The sequence below is a fragment of the Cannabis sativa genome, chromosome 4 (genome assembly GCF_029168945.1).
Source record: "Cannabis sativa cultivar Pink pepper isolate KNU-18-1 chromosome 4, ASM2916894v1, whole genome shotgun sequence".
Taxonomy (NCBI): domain Eukaryota; kingdom Viridiplantae; phylum Streptophyta; class Magnoliopsida; order Rosales; family Cannabaceae; genus Cannabis; species Cannabis sativa.
Genome location: NC_083604.1, coordinates 59,041,415 through 59,059,749, shown reverse-complemented (window position 1 = coordinate 59,059,749; position 18,335 = coordinate 59,041,415). Strand labels below are relative to the sequence as shown.

General features: G+C 33.1%; 1 protein-coding gene across 1 annotated transcript; it reads left to right on the top strand.

Annotated features, from left to right (window-relative positions):
* Positions 1–200: 200 nt before the first annotated feature.
* LOC133036481 (uncharacterized) lies at positions 201–1,069 on the top strand. Its single transcript, XM_061113032.1, has one exon. The coding sequence runs from the start codon at positions 201–203 to the stop codon at positions 810–812; it is 612 nt and encodes a 203-aa protein (XP_060969015.1). The 3' UTR covers positions 813–1,069.
* Positions 1,070–18,335: the final 17,266 nt, after the last annotated feature.

The following is an 18,335-nucleotide window of genomic DNA, read 5'->3' as shown; positions in this document are numbered from 1 at the left end:
CAATGGGAACTCGATTGAAGTTCAGCACTGCATATCATCCAGAGACAGATGGTCAGACTGAGAGAACAAATCAGATCTTGGAAGATATGTTGAGGGCATGTGTGATAGATTTCCAAGGATCATGGAGCAAATACCTGCCTTTGATTGAATTTTCTTACAACAACAGCTATCAGTCTACTATCGGGGTAGCACCCTATGAGATGTTGTATGGAAGAGAGTGCAGGTCTCCACTGCATTGGGATGAGTTGGGAGAGAACAAACTCCTAGGGCCAGATGCAGTTCATCACACCAACGAAGCTATTCAGAAGATCAGGGCTAGAATGATCACAGCGCAGAGCAGACAGAAATCTTATGCAGACCTGAAGCGGAGAGACATTGAGTTCGAAGTGGGTGATCATGTGTTTCTTCGAGTGACACCACGAAAAGGACTCTCGGTGAAGAGATTTGGCAAGAGAGGGAAACTAAGTCCCAGATATGTTGGTCCATTTCAGATATTGGATAGAGTGGGCAGTGTAGCTTATAGAATAGCTTTACCGCCATCATTATCTGGGGTGCACAATGTATTTCATGTATCTCAACTCCGGAAATATGTGTCAGACCCATCGCATGTTTTGAGCTATGAAACACTGGGTTTGCAGGAAGATTTGTCCTACAATGAACGTCCGGTAAAGATTCTTGATCAAAAGGATAGGATTTTGAGAAATAAGACAATTACCCTGGTGAAAGTCCTATGGAGAAACAGTGTGGTTGAGGAAGCTACTTGGGAGCTTGAATCTGATATGCGAGAACAATATCCAGAATTATTTGAGTAAAATTTCGGGACGAAATTTTCTTTTAGAGGGGGATAATTGTAATATCCGCTAACTCCGAAAGGGTATTTTTGTAATTTTATTTAGCTGAGAGTATTTTTTTTTTTATGTTACATATTTATGGATTTAAATATGTATGGGATTATTTTTATGATGATATAATATTTGATTTTATTGGCATGTGTATAATGCCTAATAGATACATATGTCTGGATATTGTTATATGGGTATATTATTATTATTATTATTATTATTATTATTATTATTATTATTATTATTATTATCATTATTATTATTATTGTTATTATTATTATTATTATTATTATTATCATTATTATTATTATTATTATTATTATTATTATTATTATTAACAGTACGTATATGTGATACGTATTCACGAACCGAAACGGAACCGAACGCCTATTTTGGTGGAATGGGAATCGCTCCACTTCGGTTCAATGCGATATTTTGCTTGGGTTTAAACACGATAGAAATTAGGTTTTAAACTCTATTTTCGTTCACCCAAAACAGAGAACCAACGAGAGAGAGAGAGAGCACGTATACGGCGTATACGATACCGAAAATTTTCGTTTCTTCAAGCGGAGTGAAACCTGGGTGAACGTGGGGGTTTGGGATCACTTATATACGACCTAAGGAAGCTTTTTAACGTGGTATAAGGGGCGGAAGTCGTCGTTTTGAGATTCGCCATTTTTGAAGCTTCAAAGGTGCGGCTTAGTTACGGACTCGAATTCGAACGTGTTTAAGCTTGTTCTTGGGTCAAGGGAGGTTATATTTGAGTGCATGGGACCCTAAGGATTGTTTTTGACGTAAGAAAACGAAGCTTTAACGTCCAAAACGAAAATCCAAAATTTTGACTCCATTAAAGGCGGTACACCGCCAACGAAGAAGACAACCCCGATCTGCCCTCTCGGACCACTTTTCTTGATCGTTTTGAGGTCCTGAGCATTGTGGAGAGCTTCCCCAATCGAAAGGACGCTTCAAGAGCCATCGGAGACAAAGTTACACTTTACCGGCGACGAAACCGACGAGAACTCCGGCGACACTCCGTTCAGGGGTTTTTGGAGGTTATTTTTCGATTTTCTTTCAGTTCTTGACTTGTGCTAGGTGTTCTTAGGCCTACTATGAAGTTTGATAATTTTCTTGCAATTATTTGATTTATTATGAATTATTTGGTTTATTTGTTAAATTAATTATGAAAAATACTTAGATTACTCAGAAAAATCTAAATATATTTTATATGATTAGTTATGAGGTATTAACTATTGCAAAATTGGTAGATTCGAATTTCGGTTAATTTTGTATTTTTCATGAATTATTTGTGTTATTTATTAAATTAATTATGAAAAATACTTAGGGTGCTCAGAAAAATCTAGATTTATTTTATATGATGGACTATGATATATAAACGGTTATGAAATTGGTAGATTGAATTTTCAGGCGATTATGTATTTTTCATGAATTATTGATGTTATTTCTTATTTTAATTATGAAAAATACCTAGGTTGTTTAGAAAATTCAAAGAAAATTATTTATGACCTATTACTGATTATAAAGTGTATTAGAAGAGTTAGATTCGGTTTTTAATCAATTTTGGTATTTTTCATGAATTTACTTAATTAATGCTTAAGTTAATTATGAAAAATAGATAAGTGTTGTTAAAATAGTAAAATGTATTTTTGTGATACCATTTACTGCCTATGATATCAAATGGAATAGGTTTTATTATTTATTGGTTGCTGTAGGTATTTATTATAATTATTGGTGATTAATTAACTATTTATTTGGACTTTAATAAGAATAAATGGTATTTTAGTAAATTTTACGTAAAAATGTGTTGTATGAATTCATGTTTTACGTTAAGAATGTTTGTTTGAGTCCATGCAATATGTTTGTGTGAATCTAAATAATAAATGCTTATGTATGGTGTGTCATGCAAGCGAAATGGACCTATGTGTTACGTATTTTTACGTAAGTTTCTGTATGAGTTTAGAGATTCATACTTGAATGTATTTTGAGTGTATTGTTGTGTTAATGAATGTCTAGGATCTTGTTCTCAACAAGGAAATTCGTTGAGGTGCTCGAGGTAGCAAGTGTGGTCTTAGCAACTGAGGTAAGAAGAGTGGACATCTGTACACAGGGTGTATGTTATGCATACAACTTGGGTTGGTTTGCTATTTAATTTGATTGTGTTATGATTTTCTTATATTTTGTGAGCATCGTTAGCATGAGAATAATATTAGGGTCTTGCTGCTTGTGTGAGCATAACACTTGCAGGTTATAACATTATCATGGGTGAGTACAACTTATGGTAATTAATTGCCCTGTTGGATGCCAAGTGTGAGAATAACACAAGGCAGGGTAGGTTACCTCATGTCTGATCAACATGAGAGAATAGTTGATTATCGTATGTGAGTATAATGTGCGGTATGAGACTTGATGTGTGCATGTGGGAACAACATGCGTTGTGGATATATTTATGGAATGTGAATTACTGTTGATTAATATAAAAGAGCAAATTATGTCAAGTAACTAGTTAGGAGGGTTATGTCCTACATAGCTCTTCTTACTGGGCGTTAGCTCACGGGTACTCTGTGTGCAGGTAAGGGTAAGGCTAAGCAGTGAGAATGAAGAGCTCGAGGCGTGGACCGCATGTTAGGGGGCTGGCACAGTATTTTGCTTTTAATGTTTTTAACTGCTAAACATTTTGGAACTATTATTTTGACTTAACTAGTTCTTATTTAAGTTTACAGTACTAAAAGAATTTTGTTTTAAACAATGAGATCTCATGCTTGGATATTTTTCAATAAAGAAGTATTTGTTTGTCTTTATCTTATTAAATTATTTTATACGGACTATCCTATGTGACATCTCGGGAAATCGGGGTGTTACAAAATTTCTTGCAAGAAAATCAATTACCATGGCTCTGATACCAATTGTTGGAAATTATTTTACCAGGATCTTAGATCTACTCACAAGTATGTTGATTAACACCCTAAATATGAACTTCTAAAACGATTATGAAATAAACACATATAAAGTATGAGAAACCTTACATTGGGTGCAGCGGAATAATATGACTCCTTCCATTCAGATATCTAGCTCTTGATTCCTTTCTGTCGCAGAGCATTATCAATATCTGAACCTGGATCTCTTTCTGTGATTCTTTAGTGCTGAAACTCCTTCTTGTTGAATGTCTTTCTTCACGATCTTCCTCACTATGATTGAGGTATCACTTGCTGTGTGTGGGCACTACTCTAATCACTAAGTGATTTCAAAATTTCAAGGAAGAAGAGAGAGAGAGAGAGAGAGAGTGGGCAGCCAGATATAGAGAGAGAAGGCTCAGGTTTTTCTGAATGAAAAGTGTAATTTTCCTGAAGCCTTCACTATCTATTTATAGCATTCCACTAGGGTTAGGTTTGAATTATTTGGCATTAAAATAATGAAAATATCAGATGTAAAACCCTACAAAAGTGGCCGGCCCTAGGCAATGTGGATATGAGCCTGACTTTTGAAATTTTGCAGTTTTATCATATCTGCATCTCATTTTCTCAAAAACGCTAATTTTCTAATTCAACCATTTAAATGCCAATTCTAACTATTTAATAACTATAAATAATTATTAAATAATATTGTCATTTATCATATTTATTAATTGAACCATACAAAGTATCATAATTAACAAATATGCCGCTAAAACTCTTTCTTTACAATTTCGCCATTACTTAGTGAAAAATTCACAATTAGACATAGTCTAATTTGAGAATTATAATTGATTAATCAAAACCAATTATATGAGTCTTACAAGCAATATTATCTCAACTAGTGCGGGGACCATGGGTCTATATAACCGAGCTTCCAATAAGCCGATCAAGAATTCATAACCTAAATTCACAGACTTATTAATTCTTCGTTGAATCCACGCATAGAACTTAGAATTGCACTCTTAGTATATAGAATGCTCTATATGTTCCACCATATAGACACATCATTAGTTATCCATTGTTATAATCCTAATTTGATCAATGATCCTCTATATGAATGATCTACACTGTAAAGGGATTAGATTACCGTTACACCCTACAATGTATTTTATCCTTAAAACACTTAACCCCGTTTAAATGATATTTCAGCTTATGTGAAATGAGTACTCCACCATTTATTTTCGTTTGGTCAAGCTCGAAGGAGATCATCCTTTACTTACTATTTGCCAGTTAGAAGCTATAGATTCCATGTTTATGTTAGCGCTCCCACTCAATTGCACTACTGTGTTCCCAAAATGTACGTACCACCCTGACCCAAAAGTAGGCTTAACTAACAAATCAAAGAACATGAATAACCTCTTGAGATTGAGCCTAATCATAACAGGATTAAGATCATTTGATCTAGGATCAACTAGGCGATATTGACTTGAATAGATATTATGGTAAGTGTAATAAATCTAAGTCAAAGTTCAATATCGGTCCCTTCCGATGCATACTCCATGCATCCAACCTGAGCTTTACTTTAACCAATGCTCTGGAAAGAACATAGCATTTCTCCAAATGCAAGTAAACTCTGTGGTAGATTATCATATCAGTAAAACCCTGTGTCTGATAAATCTAGGAAACTTTATTCACATAGTCATGTTTACTTTCCAAAGTGTTGACAACACAATAAACAGGATCAAGTATGTGAAAAGGGTTTCAAATGAATTCATACATTATGTACACATAATCATGAAATAAATCATGTGAGCCATGCAACATTAAATGTTATTTCTGATCTATATTAATAAGTAAATCTTATTATATTGAAATGAGTTTTATTTAGGACATAAAACCCAACAAGCTCTCCATTCCACTCAGACGGCTTGTGTAAAGTTTCTCTCTAAATGGAAATACAAGGCTTTCTTTGGCTTCCAAGAAAGCATTAAAAAAGCCTCGAAAGACCTTGAACAAGCCAGAAACTCTGAGGACAATTCCCCTGAGGCGTTGCTTCGTCGAAAATTATTACAAACAAATCTTGACACTCTCTTATTCAAAGAAGAGACATACTGGAAATAGAGATCACGTATACAATGGCTCCATTCTGGAGACAAAAACACTCGTTTTTTCCACAAGTTTGCCTCTAATAGAAAAAGGGCCAATTGTATTAACTCCCTTACCAGTGAGGATTGAGTTGCTTTTGAGGACACTACTTCGATTCTCTCCCTCTTTGAATCCTACTACTCTGATCTCTTTACCTCTCAATGCCCTCAAGATACTAATATCGACACTGCCCTCTTTGGCTCTTTCACCAGCCTTGATTCTTCCCACTATCAATTTTTGAATGAAGCTTTCTCTCCTGGTGAGGTCGAAAAAGCCCTATTTCAAATGGCCTCAGACAAGTCCCCAGGTATTGATGGTTTTAACAATCAATTTTACCAAAAAAACTGGAGTGTGGTTGGATGGGAAGTTACTGAAGCGATTCTAAATTTCCTCAACAATCTTTCCGATATCTCCCATTTCAATACCACTCTTGTCTCTCTCATTACCAAAATTAAAAATCCTCTCACCCTTAAGGACTATAGACCCATAAGCTTGTGTGCTACTATTTATAAAATTATCTCTAAGGTCTTGACTAATAGACTCAAGTTGGTTCTTATCTCTCTCATCTGTCCTACCCAAAGCGCTTTCCTAAAAGGGCGTCTCATCTCGGACAACATCCTTATGGCCTAAGAGATCTTACACTCCATCAAAAGTAGAAAGAAAGGCAGGATTAGTTGGATGGCTGTAAAGCTTGATATGGCCAAAGCCTTTGATAGAGTGGAATGGACTTTTCTGAGCAAGTTCATGCAAAAATGTGGCTTCCCTCCTAAGTATTCCTCTTTAATCATGAAATGTCTGACCACTGCTACTTTCACGTTCAACATAAATGGTCATTTCCTTGGACATGTGGTTCCTTGTAGGGGGCTTAGACAAGGAGACCCTCTCTCACCTTATCTTTTCCTTCTCTGCTTAGAGGGTCTCTCTTCCATTTTAAAGCATTCTGAACTCACTAAAGATGCGTTTGTTCTGAAGATTGCTCGAACTACCCCAAAAATTTCTCATATTCTCTTTGCTGACGACAACATCCTGTTCTGTTGTTCAAATATCCAAGCTTGCAATACTATCAAAGAGGCCCTTGCCAAGTATCAGAAAATACCAGGACAATTGGTCAATTTTCAGAAATCATCCATCTTTTTTTCCCCTAACACCAGCCTAACTTACCAAACTCTTATTCAGGATTACATGCAAAGACCTTCTACTAATCACCTTGATAAGTATCTTGGACTACCTCAATGTTTTGGTAGATCAAAGAAACACTCCTTCAATCCCCTGAAAGATAGAATTTGGTCTTACCTTTCAAAATGGCAGGGTAAACTCCTTGCCAAGGGAAGGAAGGAAATTCTTCTAAAAGTAGTCATCCAAGCCATTCCTACCTATGCTATGTTAGTTTTCAAACTTCCCGACTCTTTCTATAGCTTTGTTGAGAAGGAGATGGCAAATTTTTGGTGGGGAGCTAGGAATGGAGAACGCAAACTTCATTGGAAAAAATTGCAATCCTTTTCTACTTCCAAGTGTTCAGGGGGTCTTGGCTTCAGATCTCTTAAGCCTTTCAACAAAGCTATGCTTGCCAAGTAAGCATGGAGAATCCAAACAAACCAAACCTCTCTTCTTGCCACTCTCTTTTAGTCCAAATACTTTCCCCGATCCACTTTTTTGAATGCCCATTTGGGACATTCCCCCTCCTATGTCTGGCAGAGCTAGCACTGGGGGAAATCTCTCCTAAATATTGCCCTCTGTAAGAGAATTGGTAATGGTGCTACCACTCGCATCCTTGATGACCATTGGATTTCAAACTGTCGTTTTCTCCCCATTTCCCTCCCAAATCACCTTACCCACGTCTCTGACTTGCTCCTCGCCAATGGGGATTGGAACATCCCCCTTATCCAAAGATACTTCCCACATGACATTATCAGTGAGATCCTTTCTCTTCCCCCTAATAACAACCAAAGTGACTCTTTCTTCTGGTAGTATACTTCCTCTGGCCACTACTCTGTCAAAACTGGTCATCATGTTGCTAAAATCGTCACCCATATCACCCAACCTTCTTCTTCTAGTGCTGACACCCTTAAGTCTTGGTGGAAGTCCCTCTGGGGTCTTTGTACTCCCCCTAAGATAAAATATTTCATCTATCATCTTTTTCATAACAATATTCCCACTACTGAAAATCTTTACAACAGAAAATGTCTCAACTCTCCTAATTATCCTCGCTACCACATACACTCTGAGTGTGTCCAGCATGCTTTGTTTGATTGTAAGGATATTAAGAAGGTATTTTTTAGGTACGCCCTTGAAACATGCTATGAATAGCTTAAGAGGAATACATATTCTAGATATGCTCTTATATATTCAGTCACATTTTTCAACTGAAATTTTTAACTTTCTTATATGCATGCTTTCGAAGTGTTGGAATAGCAGGAACTCATTTGTTTTCAGGAATCAGCACGAGCAACCAATCAAGATCAAACAAGAGGCAGAGGAGTATTTGACATATTACCAGCAATCCCAACAATGCAAGAAGACTCATTTCCAAATGCATAGTTAAGATAGGCAACTGCAATGGTCTCCCGCAACTCCTGGAACTTTAAAACTCAATGTTGATGGTGCAGTATCTAGGAAAAAAAGGAAAAACAGGTATAGGAGCTTTGGTTCGAAACTTCTCGGGGCAAGTCATTGCTGCCACAGCTATGAGTCGTCAGGGACAGATGCCACCAAAAATAGCTGAAGGATGGGCGTTACTTGAAGCTTTACATTGGTGTAGAGACAAACATATTGATATTCACCAAGTAGAAGTAGACTATCTGAATCTCATCTATGATATTCAGGCTCCTAACAGTATTTTATCTGGCTTTGGAGCAATCGTCAATTCTGTTCGAGAAGTGTTATCTTCTGTTCCCACTGTCTCCCTCCGACATATCCATAGGCAAGGGAATTCAAACGCACATAATTTAGCACAAATGGCTATTGGACTAGATAACACTTGGTATTTGAATGGAAACGACCCCTATCGACTTACTTTGTAACTTCCTTGGCTTGTTCCATCTTAAAAAAAAAAGGTTGGATAACTCTATTCATCTTATGATAACGACCTTTTTTAGGTGTACTCAATTCATAATTGTGCTCAAGCACAAAAGAAACTACTTGCGACCCTTTCCGCTACATATTCTTGCTTTAATTCTAGCTTTACAATCTGTATTACATGATGCATACAATTTGAAAGGATTATTACTATAATTAATTTCACCTCTCCATCATCTCCTTTGTTCGAACTTCTTATACTAAATTTAAATCCATATTGATTTCCATACTTTCTATAATATTATAATAGCTCATAAGTCAAAGTAAACATTATTCCGATACTTGGCTTAATAACTTTATCATTAACGTTGATTTCAATAGCATCCTAATTAATACAAAGTAAGTATATTAAAAACTTAAGGCATAAATTTTTGTTAAAAGTCACAAATAGAAAAATATATATTTTATTTAGATCAATTGTTACCTTATTATTTTGCATAAGATGTTTCAAGACGTTGTTCTTCCTTGTCATCTGTTATAGTGAGATTTTTCTCACCTAGAAACTCGAGACCAAACTCCTATTCAAAGGACACATGTACTCAATTTCTCCGAGGAAAGCTGAGATGTCAATGAGAGACTCCTCGCGTATGAACCTCGCCTGAACTAGACTCAGCGAGATGATGCGAATATGACCAAGTCTAATCGCATTCGTATAATTCGCAGTAAGTAGGACCAAGGAACGGCCTTAGCCTGCATATATCAAGATATATGTGTGTATTCCCATGATCCTCCTACGAAAACATAGAGATCGATTCTCTATGTTGCGAGCTGGTCCCGATGACCCAACAACCTCGATAAACCGATATAGACTCGCATGTCTCGGTTCTATCATCTCGTTATATGATGTCCATAAAAGCGACTTCACAAGGATGTAGATATCCTAGACTCAACTAGTCCCGAATGCATCTCAAGCCTGCGAGCTTATGCAAGAATATGAATAGCCAACTCGCACTAAAGAAGTTGCATACGTTGCTGTATTTAGTGAATTAAACTGGAAACTGCTCTTCATTTATTATGTTTACGTTTTTAGCTTAATTACTATAAATCAATGTATACTCGGATTGATAATGAATGCAATCCTTGTGTAAATGATAGGAAAATTGCTTTGTATATAAAGGAGTGATTCGCCGTGAAATAAAGGGGACAGAATCTTTGCCACAGTGGACTAAGCAGACCGAGATCTGACTGAACCACTATATTCCTCTTGTGTTCATTATTTTTCCAGTCTGTTGCTAAGTATTTGTGTTCTTGATTTGAATACTCGCCATTCTGGATCGAGTACTCGCACTTATTATATATTTACTATTATTATTACTATCTATTTTTAGTGCTGTAAAATTCCTTCAATATTATTTGGCACCGTCTCTGGGAAATGATAATACTTTGCTGATTTAGAAGGAAAATCACAATGGCTGGAAATCAAACAAATGAAGGTATTAACAACGAATCAATCAACATTGAGATGATGAATGTCCCACTGCCAGGAAATAGGGTACCTCCCGTGGATACTATCAACGACGTTGGGGAAACATCCACACCGGCAGCTATGACGGAACATTTTTCGCCTATTACGCCTGTAGTGGTGTCCGAGGGCATCATTCAATTAACCACTGATCAGTATACGACAATACAAGATCAAATACGTGCTTTGCAGGCCAAAATCGATGGACGAAACTGTTGGACATTATTTTACCAGGATCTTAGATCTACTCACAAGTATGTTGATTAACACCCTAAATATGAACTTTCTAAAACGATGAAATAAACACATATAAAGTTTAGGAAACCTTACATTGGGTGCAGCGGAATATAATGACTCCTTCCGTTCAGATATCTAGCCCTTGATTCCTTTCTGTAGCAGAGCATTATCAATATCTGAGCCTGGATCTCTTTCTCTGAATCTTTAGTGCTGAAACTCCTTCTTGCTGAAAGTCTTTCTTCACGATCTTCCTCACTATGATTGAGGTATCACTTGCTGTGTGTGGGCAATACTCTTACACTAAGAATTTCAAAATTCTAGAGGGAAGAAAGAGAGAGGGAGTGGTCGGCCAGATAGGGAGAGAGAAGGCTCAGGTTTTTCTCTGAAGGAAAAATAGAAAATTTAAGTGTAAATTTCCTGAAGCCTTCACTATCTATTTATAGCATTCCACTAGGGTTAGGTTTGAATTGTTTGGCATTAAATTAATGAAAATATCAGTTTAAATTTCCTACAAAAGTGGCCGGCCCTATACAAGTGGAATTGGGCCTCACTTTTTGCAATTTTGCAGTTTTATCTTTTCTGCATCTGATTTTCTCAAAAACGCCAATTTTCAAATTCAACCATTTAAATGCCAATTCTAACTATTTAATAACTATAAATAATTACTAAATAATATTGTCATTTATCATATTTATTAATTGAACCATACAAAGTATCATAATTAACAAATATGCCCCTATAAACTCTTTCTTTACAATTTCGCCCTTACTTAGTGAAAATTTCACAAATAGACATAGTCTAATTTGAGAATTAAAATTGAATAATCAAAACCAATTATATGAGTCTTACAAGCAATATTATCTCAACTAGTGCGGGGACCATGGGTCTATATAACCGAGCTTCCAATAAGTAGATCAAGAATTTAGCACTAAAATTCCCTAACTTATTAATTCTTCGTTGAATCCACGCATAGAACTTAGAATTGCACTCTCAGTATATAGAGTGCTCTATATGTTCCACCATATAGACGCATCATTAGTTATCCATTGTTATAATCCTAATGTGATCAATGATCCTCCATATGAATGATCTAAACTGTAAAGGGATTAGATTACCGTAACACCCTACCATGTATTTTATCCTTAAAACACTTGACCCCGTATAAATGATATTTCAGCTTATGTGAAATGAGTACTCCACCATTTATGTTCGATTGGTCAAGCTCGAAGGAGATCATCCTTTGCTTACTATTCGCCAGATAGAAGCTATAGATTCCATGTTTATGTTAGCGCTCCCACTCAATTGCACTACCGTGTTCCCAAAATGTACGTATCACCCTGACCTAAAAGTATCTTAACTAACAAATCAAAGAACACGAATAGCCTTTCAAGATTGAGCCTAATCATAACAGGACTAAGAACATTTGATCTAGGATCAACTAGGCGATACTTACTTGAATAGATATTATGGTAAGTTTAATAAATCTAAGTCAAAGTTCAATATCGGTCCCTTCCGATGCATACTCCATGCATCCAACCTGAGCTTTACTTTAACCAATGCTCTGGAAAGAACATAGCACTTCCCCAAATGCAAGTAAACTCTGTTGTAGATTATCATATCAGTAAAACCCTGTGTCTGATAAATCTAGGAAAATTTATTCACATAGTCATGTTTACTTTCCAATGTGTTGACGACACAATAAACAGGATCAAGTATGTGAAAAGGGTTTCAGATGAATTAATACATTATATACATATAATCATGAAATAAATCATGTGAACCATGCAACATTAAATGTTATTTCTGATCTGTATTGATAAGTAAATCTGATTACATTGAAATGAGTTTTATTTAGGGCATAAAACCCAACAAACTCCCACTTGCACTAATATAAAACAAAATGTGCATTTCAAATAATCTCAACACCTTGATATACAAATCAAGCGTAGTAGTAGTATACTCCTCGTAAAAGGATCTGAAAGGTTGAATTAAACACAACCTTTTCTCCACCATTACTCTTCCTTAATCACAAAATCATTGATAATGTCAAATTCCTCTCTATATGTCTACTCTCTTGGGATACTGGATTCTATACCTTTGGCAACTACTTTTGGTTAATCAGGAAATTAACACTAGTAGTTAAGGCAGTTTGGAATGATGCCAAAAATGTATAGAACTTTCCTTAGACTGAATAAGTACCTTTCCTGCAACTTTAACATTCAGTCCCTCTCTGGTAGACCTAGAGACTTCAGATAGGTTTTTACACTTCTCCAAAATTACTATTCCACCCTAGAGTAACCACCATCTTATCAGAAAGATTTACTAGCACAAAGGCAAATTTTGAAATCTGATATGGTGTAGTCTAAGAGTTTTAAGCACACCCTTATAGACTAACAGATAGTTCCTCTTCTTAATCTTAGGATTTACTTGATTGTGTTCCAATGTTCTTCTCCTGGATTAATCTGATACCTACTCATTACTCCCACTCAACAGCAGGTGTCTGGTCTAAGGCGTACAAAAGCATATCTAAGACCTCTCACTGTTGATTTAAGAAATTCTTTCATGGCTTTATCTTTTCTGGAATAGTTTAGACTTTTCCTTAGACAAATAAAATCTATGTCTAAGAAGTTGTGAAGCTTCTATAGATTGCCATTAGAAAGAAAATACTTCAGCATCTCACTAAAGTAAGTTACTTGCATTAGAGTAAGTAATTACCAGGTATACCACAAGCCATAGGTTTAGATAAACTCAAACCTATAATACTAAGAACAGAAAGTTTTGTTAAGTCCATTGAATAGACTTATTAACTAAAATTTCCTTTTATGTCCTTGTAATAGAAAAATTTAGGTTACTCCATGTGAATGAATTAAACCATAGTTCTATTGGCTTTCTTCTTAGTTTCTTATCTTGACAATCCATTACTTGTTTAAACTCACAATGGATTTTAAAACACTAGTGTCTCCCAAGTCTTAAGAAGGTGAGTTCCTAGAAACTCTCCCACTACGACAAGGTACCGTGAATTATGTCTAAGAAAATAAATGGTATTAACCTCTTTGGTTGTGACAAGACAACAGAGGCAGTGGGATCATCATATGTCATATAAGATGATAGAACACTTTTGGAATCAAGAAAAAAATATCTCCTTTATTTGCTACTTTATTTTCAGACTTAGTCATTTTCTTAGAAAAGTAGTATTTGTTTGAACAAACACTTTCTTATCTATTGACAATGGGATGGTCCACCCCTAATCACATAGAATAGCTAACAAACATGCAAATCATGGTTAACACTTCTAGCTTTTCTTAAGATTTTGATTAGGTTATCCATCAATCTAGTAATGATTTACCATTGCATCATTCTGAAATTGTATTACCATAGAAGGAATTAGGCAACGACTAGTAACTAATCATCAACATGCAACTTGAAATTTCTGGGGAGGTAAGTTTGGATATAATTCAAAAATCAAATTAATGATCTTTGAACTGCATATCTACTAACTATTTCTCCACCCCTATCAGTTCGCAAGATCTTTAACCACTTACCTTAATGGTTTTAACCATTGCTAGAAATTAATGAAATATTTAAACATTTCAAATTTCTTGCTAAAAGGTATAATCTAGAGTTACGTTTTAAGAATACAACGAAAAACTCATATCCACCCCTGAATGGACATCCATCTGTGAATGAGATGAACTACTTTCAGTGGATATAGGCATATTAACTCTTTGCAGAGATTGATCTTGTCAAATCCACTATGAACAAGATACAAATGCCATAGATTAATAAAAATGTGGTTGTGTCTTTTTGATGACTTAGGTATAGTTACATCAAAGAGTTCTTAGAATTGTGCAAGTGGATCCTGGTCACAGAATACCAAACTCATATTCCATACAGTTTGAATCCATTAATAGAGGATGGATATTGAACACTTGGAAAGTGTAACTGTATTGCTTCCTGGAAATAGAAATATAAGAAAATTTCTGTTTGGATTCTATAATTAAAGTCAAAGACTTAAATTCAACCAAATATAATGAGTAATTCTATCTTGGACCACCACTACTAATTTAGACTCTAAGTCAGATTTGCCCATACAAGTAGGAGATTTCTAAGATTGAGGTTTTATATCAATTGGGAATAGAATTTCGGTATTATAATCATATGCGTCATTTAATTTCTTAAGAGAAAATATATAATGACATGAAATGATTTATAGACAATTCATCCAATGATATGTTATTGAGCTAATTCGCAATGAATAAGCTAAGAGGAATTATGATAATTTCGTTGTTTAAATAAGAATCCAACGATGCTTCGATTAGCGAAAGTCAAAGTAATCTTATTTATATAATCTCCTTGTTTCATATCGTAAAAATACTAGTCTAAGGTGTCATCGATTGATGAACAGCTAGATATCGCATATACAATATTTATCTTTCGAGATCTAACACTATTATGTATGTCTAATGGTGAAAATCCACTAGGAATTTATCTCATTAGATAAACAAACCAAGTTAGACCAACAATGAAGATTCGAAATTAAACTACAACTTAATAACAGAAAATAACATGGTTCAATATAAATTCATACACAATTCAAAAATTATTAAACATATAGCAAGTAGGAATGACAAGTGAAAATACTAAAACATACAATCCTAAATAATTTCTAAGGTTTTCAACAAACTGATATCAGTGTCCCGTTTAGGCGAGAGTCAAAGCTACCATTCATTGAATAGAGTTGTCAGCTCATCTAAAATGTTGAACATTCTAGCAACCTTTTATTCGATCAAGATTAGAATTCAGCGTTGTCCCGTTTAGGCGAGAGTCAAGGCAATTCTATCTTATGAGCTTCCACCATTATTTCGCAATTTGCAAGTCAAATATGGTCGCCACCATTAGGGTGATCCATACCATATAAAACACTTACAAACTACTTATCTTTCGAGATTAAACGGTGCAAATTTTCTAATGAACGTTCCTCCATTAGGGAGGATTACTCACTAAAACAAACGCAATGTAAAACCAACAATGGAGATCGAATATCTTAATAATAAAGCTCATTACTTAAAGAGAGTTGTATTTTCTTTGATACTCTTTATTTAATCTATTTATTTTAAATATATATTTATTAAAATTTCCAATTTTGAATGAAAAATTCTAAATATAAATTTTAATTTAATATTTATAAATTTTACTTAGATGGATATGAAAATAACATGAATTATTTCCATCTTAGTAATAATTTCCAATAAATATTTAGAAAAATATTCAATTTAAGTTGTTACAAAATTAATTTAAATTAATTTACAACTCAAATTTAATTTTCTATAAATATATATTGCATTTCGAAAAATTAAAGTATTTAAGGACACAATTTTCGAAAATGCATGTTAAAATAAAAAATTTATCCAGGAAAAATTATTCTAATTTAATGTTGGCCTAAAATTAATTAATAAAATTAATTTACAACAAAAAATATAATTTTCCTATTTAATTAAATATATAAGAAAAATTTTAAATATTTAAGTATGATGATGAAAATCAACTTAAATATTAATTTTCTATTTAATTAAATACACTAGAAAAATACTTCAAGCAAAAATATCATCTATCTAGATTTTCTTTTGACTAATTAATTCAATTTCTAATAATATACTTTAAATCAATTTATTTTAAATTAATCAATAAATGAAAAAATCATTGATTTAAGTTGATCCAAGAATTAAGTAAAATAAATAATTAATTTACAACTTAATCTATTTTTCAAGATAAATTCAAAATCATCTTGCATTATGAAATACAATTTCGAAAATTGATTAATAAAATAAAGAAAAATATATTTTACTTCATTTATTTTAATTAATCATTAAATGAAAATATCATTGATTTAAGTTGGTCCAAAATTAAAATAAATAATTTACAACTTTAATCTATTTTTCAAATAAAATTCGAAATTCCAGCATTTAAGAACTGCAATTTTGAAATTTGATTAATAAAATAAAGAAAAAATATATTTTGAAAATTATTTAAATTTAGTTGAAAAAATAAATTTCAACTAAAAATTATTTTCTATTTAATTAAGTGTCATGAAAAAGAAATATTTAAGTATCATGATGAAAATTAACTTAGATATTTAATTTTCAAATTAATTAAATGTATTAAATTCAAGAAATAAATAATTAAGTGTAGAGAAGGCTTAATTATTAATCTCTCGTTTAATACTAGGAAAAAATATACTTAAAATAAATTTTACCAAAATTAATTATTTAAATAATTAATTTCACAATGTATAATATTTTCCTATTTAATATTAGAAATAATAAGTAGCCTAGAAATAACTATCTAGAAAATATCTTATTTGACTAAGTATCTTTTCCACAAAATTTGAAAAAATATCTAATTTAAGTTGTATTAGAAAAAAATCTAGAACTTAAATATTTTCAAATTTAAATTGATTTAAATATCAAAACTTAAGTTGTAACCACTTAATTTAAAAATATTCCATTTTAAGTTAATATTCGAAAAGATATTAACTTAAAAAAAATATCTAAAATATTCCATTTTAAGTTAATATTCGAAAAGATATTAACTTAAAAAAATATCTAAAGAATCTTAATAACCAATGCCTAAAATTCCTCAACTTAATTTTGAAATTTTAAATCCAAAAGATATTCAGATTTAAGTTGGTTAGTTGTAGATAACTAAATATCAACTTAAATAGGAATATTTAATGAAAAATTTAAATTAAGCTTCAGAAAGAATCTAGATTGTTATAATTCTATATTTAATTAAATACAAGAAAATACATATAGTTTAGCTTAGAATAAAAAAAAAATCTTTAAACTATAATTTTTTTAAATTAATTTCAAAATAAATGAAATTAATTATGTTGCTAATCAATTTTATTAGGTTAAACTAGTTTAATTAACCTAGTACAGTTATTCAAATCAGGCAAATGGGCCTTCACAATTGGGGTGGTTCATGTGAGGGGGTGCTGGGTTCAGTATGTCGTACCCACTACTATGGCTCCCAACTCTCACACAAGGCCCAAAAGAGAGGAATTTAACCTTAAAATGAACAACTGTTATTAATTGAATAGGCCCAAAACTAAATGGTCCTAAATAAAATCTATCAAAAACTATGATATTTTATTTAGCAACAATAACCTATATGCATCTATAATGAAATTAAACACATAGGCTCACACAGGCACACTTTGGATGGGTCTTATCATGTTGATAGGTCATGCACAGATGAAAGAAAATTGTAAATATACCTGTTACAAATTATTTACTTGACCAAGGGAGCCATGAGTTAAAATCAGATCATTGGATCTGTCAACAAGTTAACCAATGGCTATTTGCAATCAAGCAATAATAGGTTTTAAAAACTTACAAACAAGCTAAAACACATACTCCTGCAACAAGGTTAGCTGGATATTTGGATGTAGGATTTATTTAATTTTAAATTAAATAATTTCGAAATAATAATTAATTAAAAAAATAATTTTCGAAAATTTAAAGAAAATTTGAAAAATTCGAAATTAAAAAAAAATTTAAATTTAAAATTAAACCTACAATTTTGAAAAATTAGGTTTCAACCAATCTAAATATCATTTCAAAAATTTGCTAACTACTTTTAAAATTTAAATGTTATTTTATAAAT

Coding starts and splice junctions, on each gene's coding strand:
- LOC133036481 (XM_061113032.1), top strand. CDS start 201: ATGTTGTATGGAAGAGAGTGCAGGTCTCCACTGCATTGGGATGAGTTG.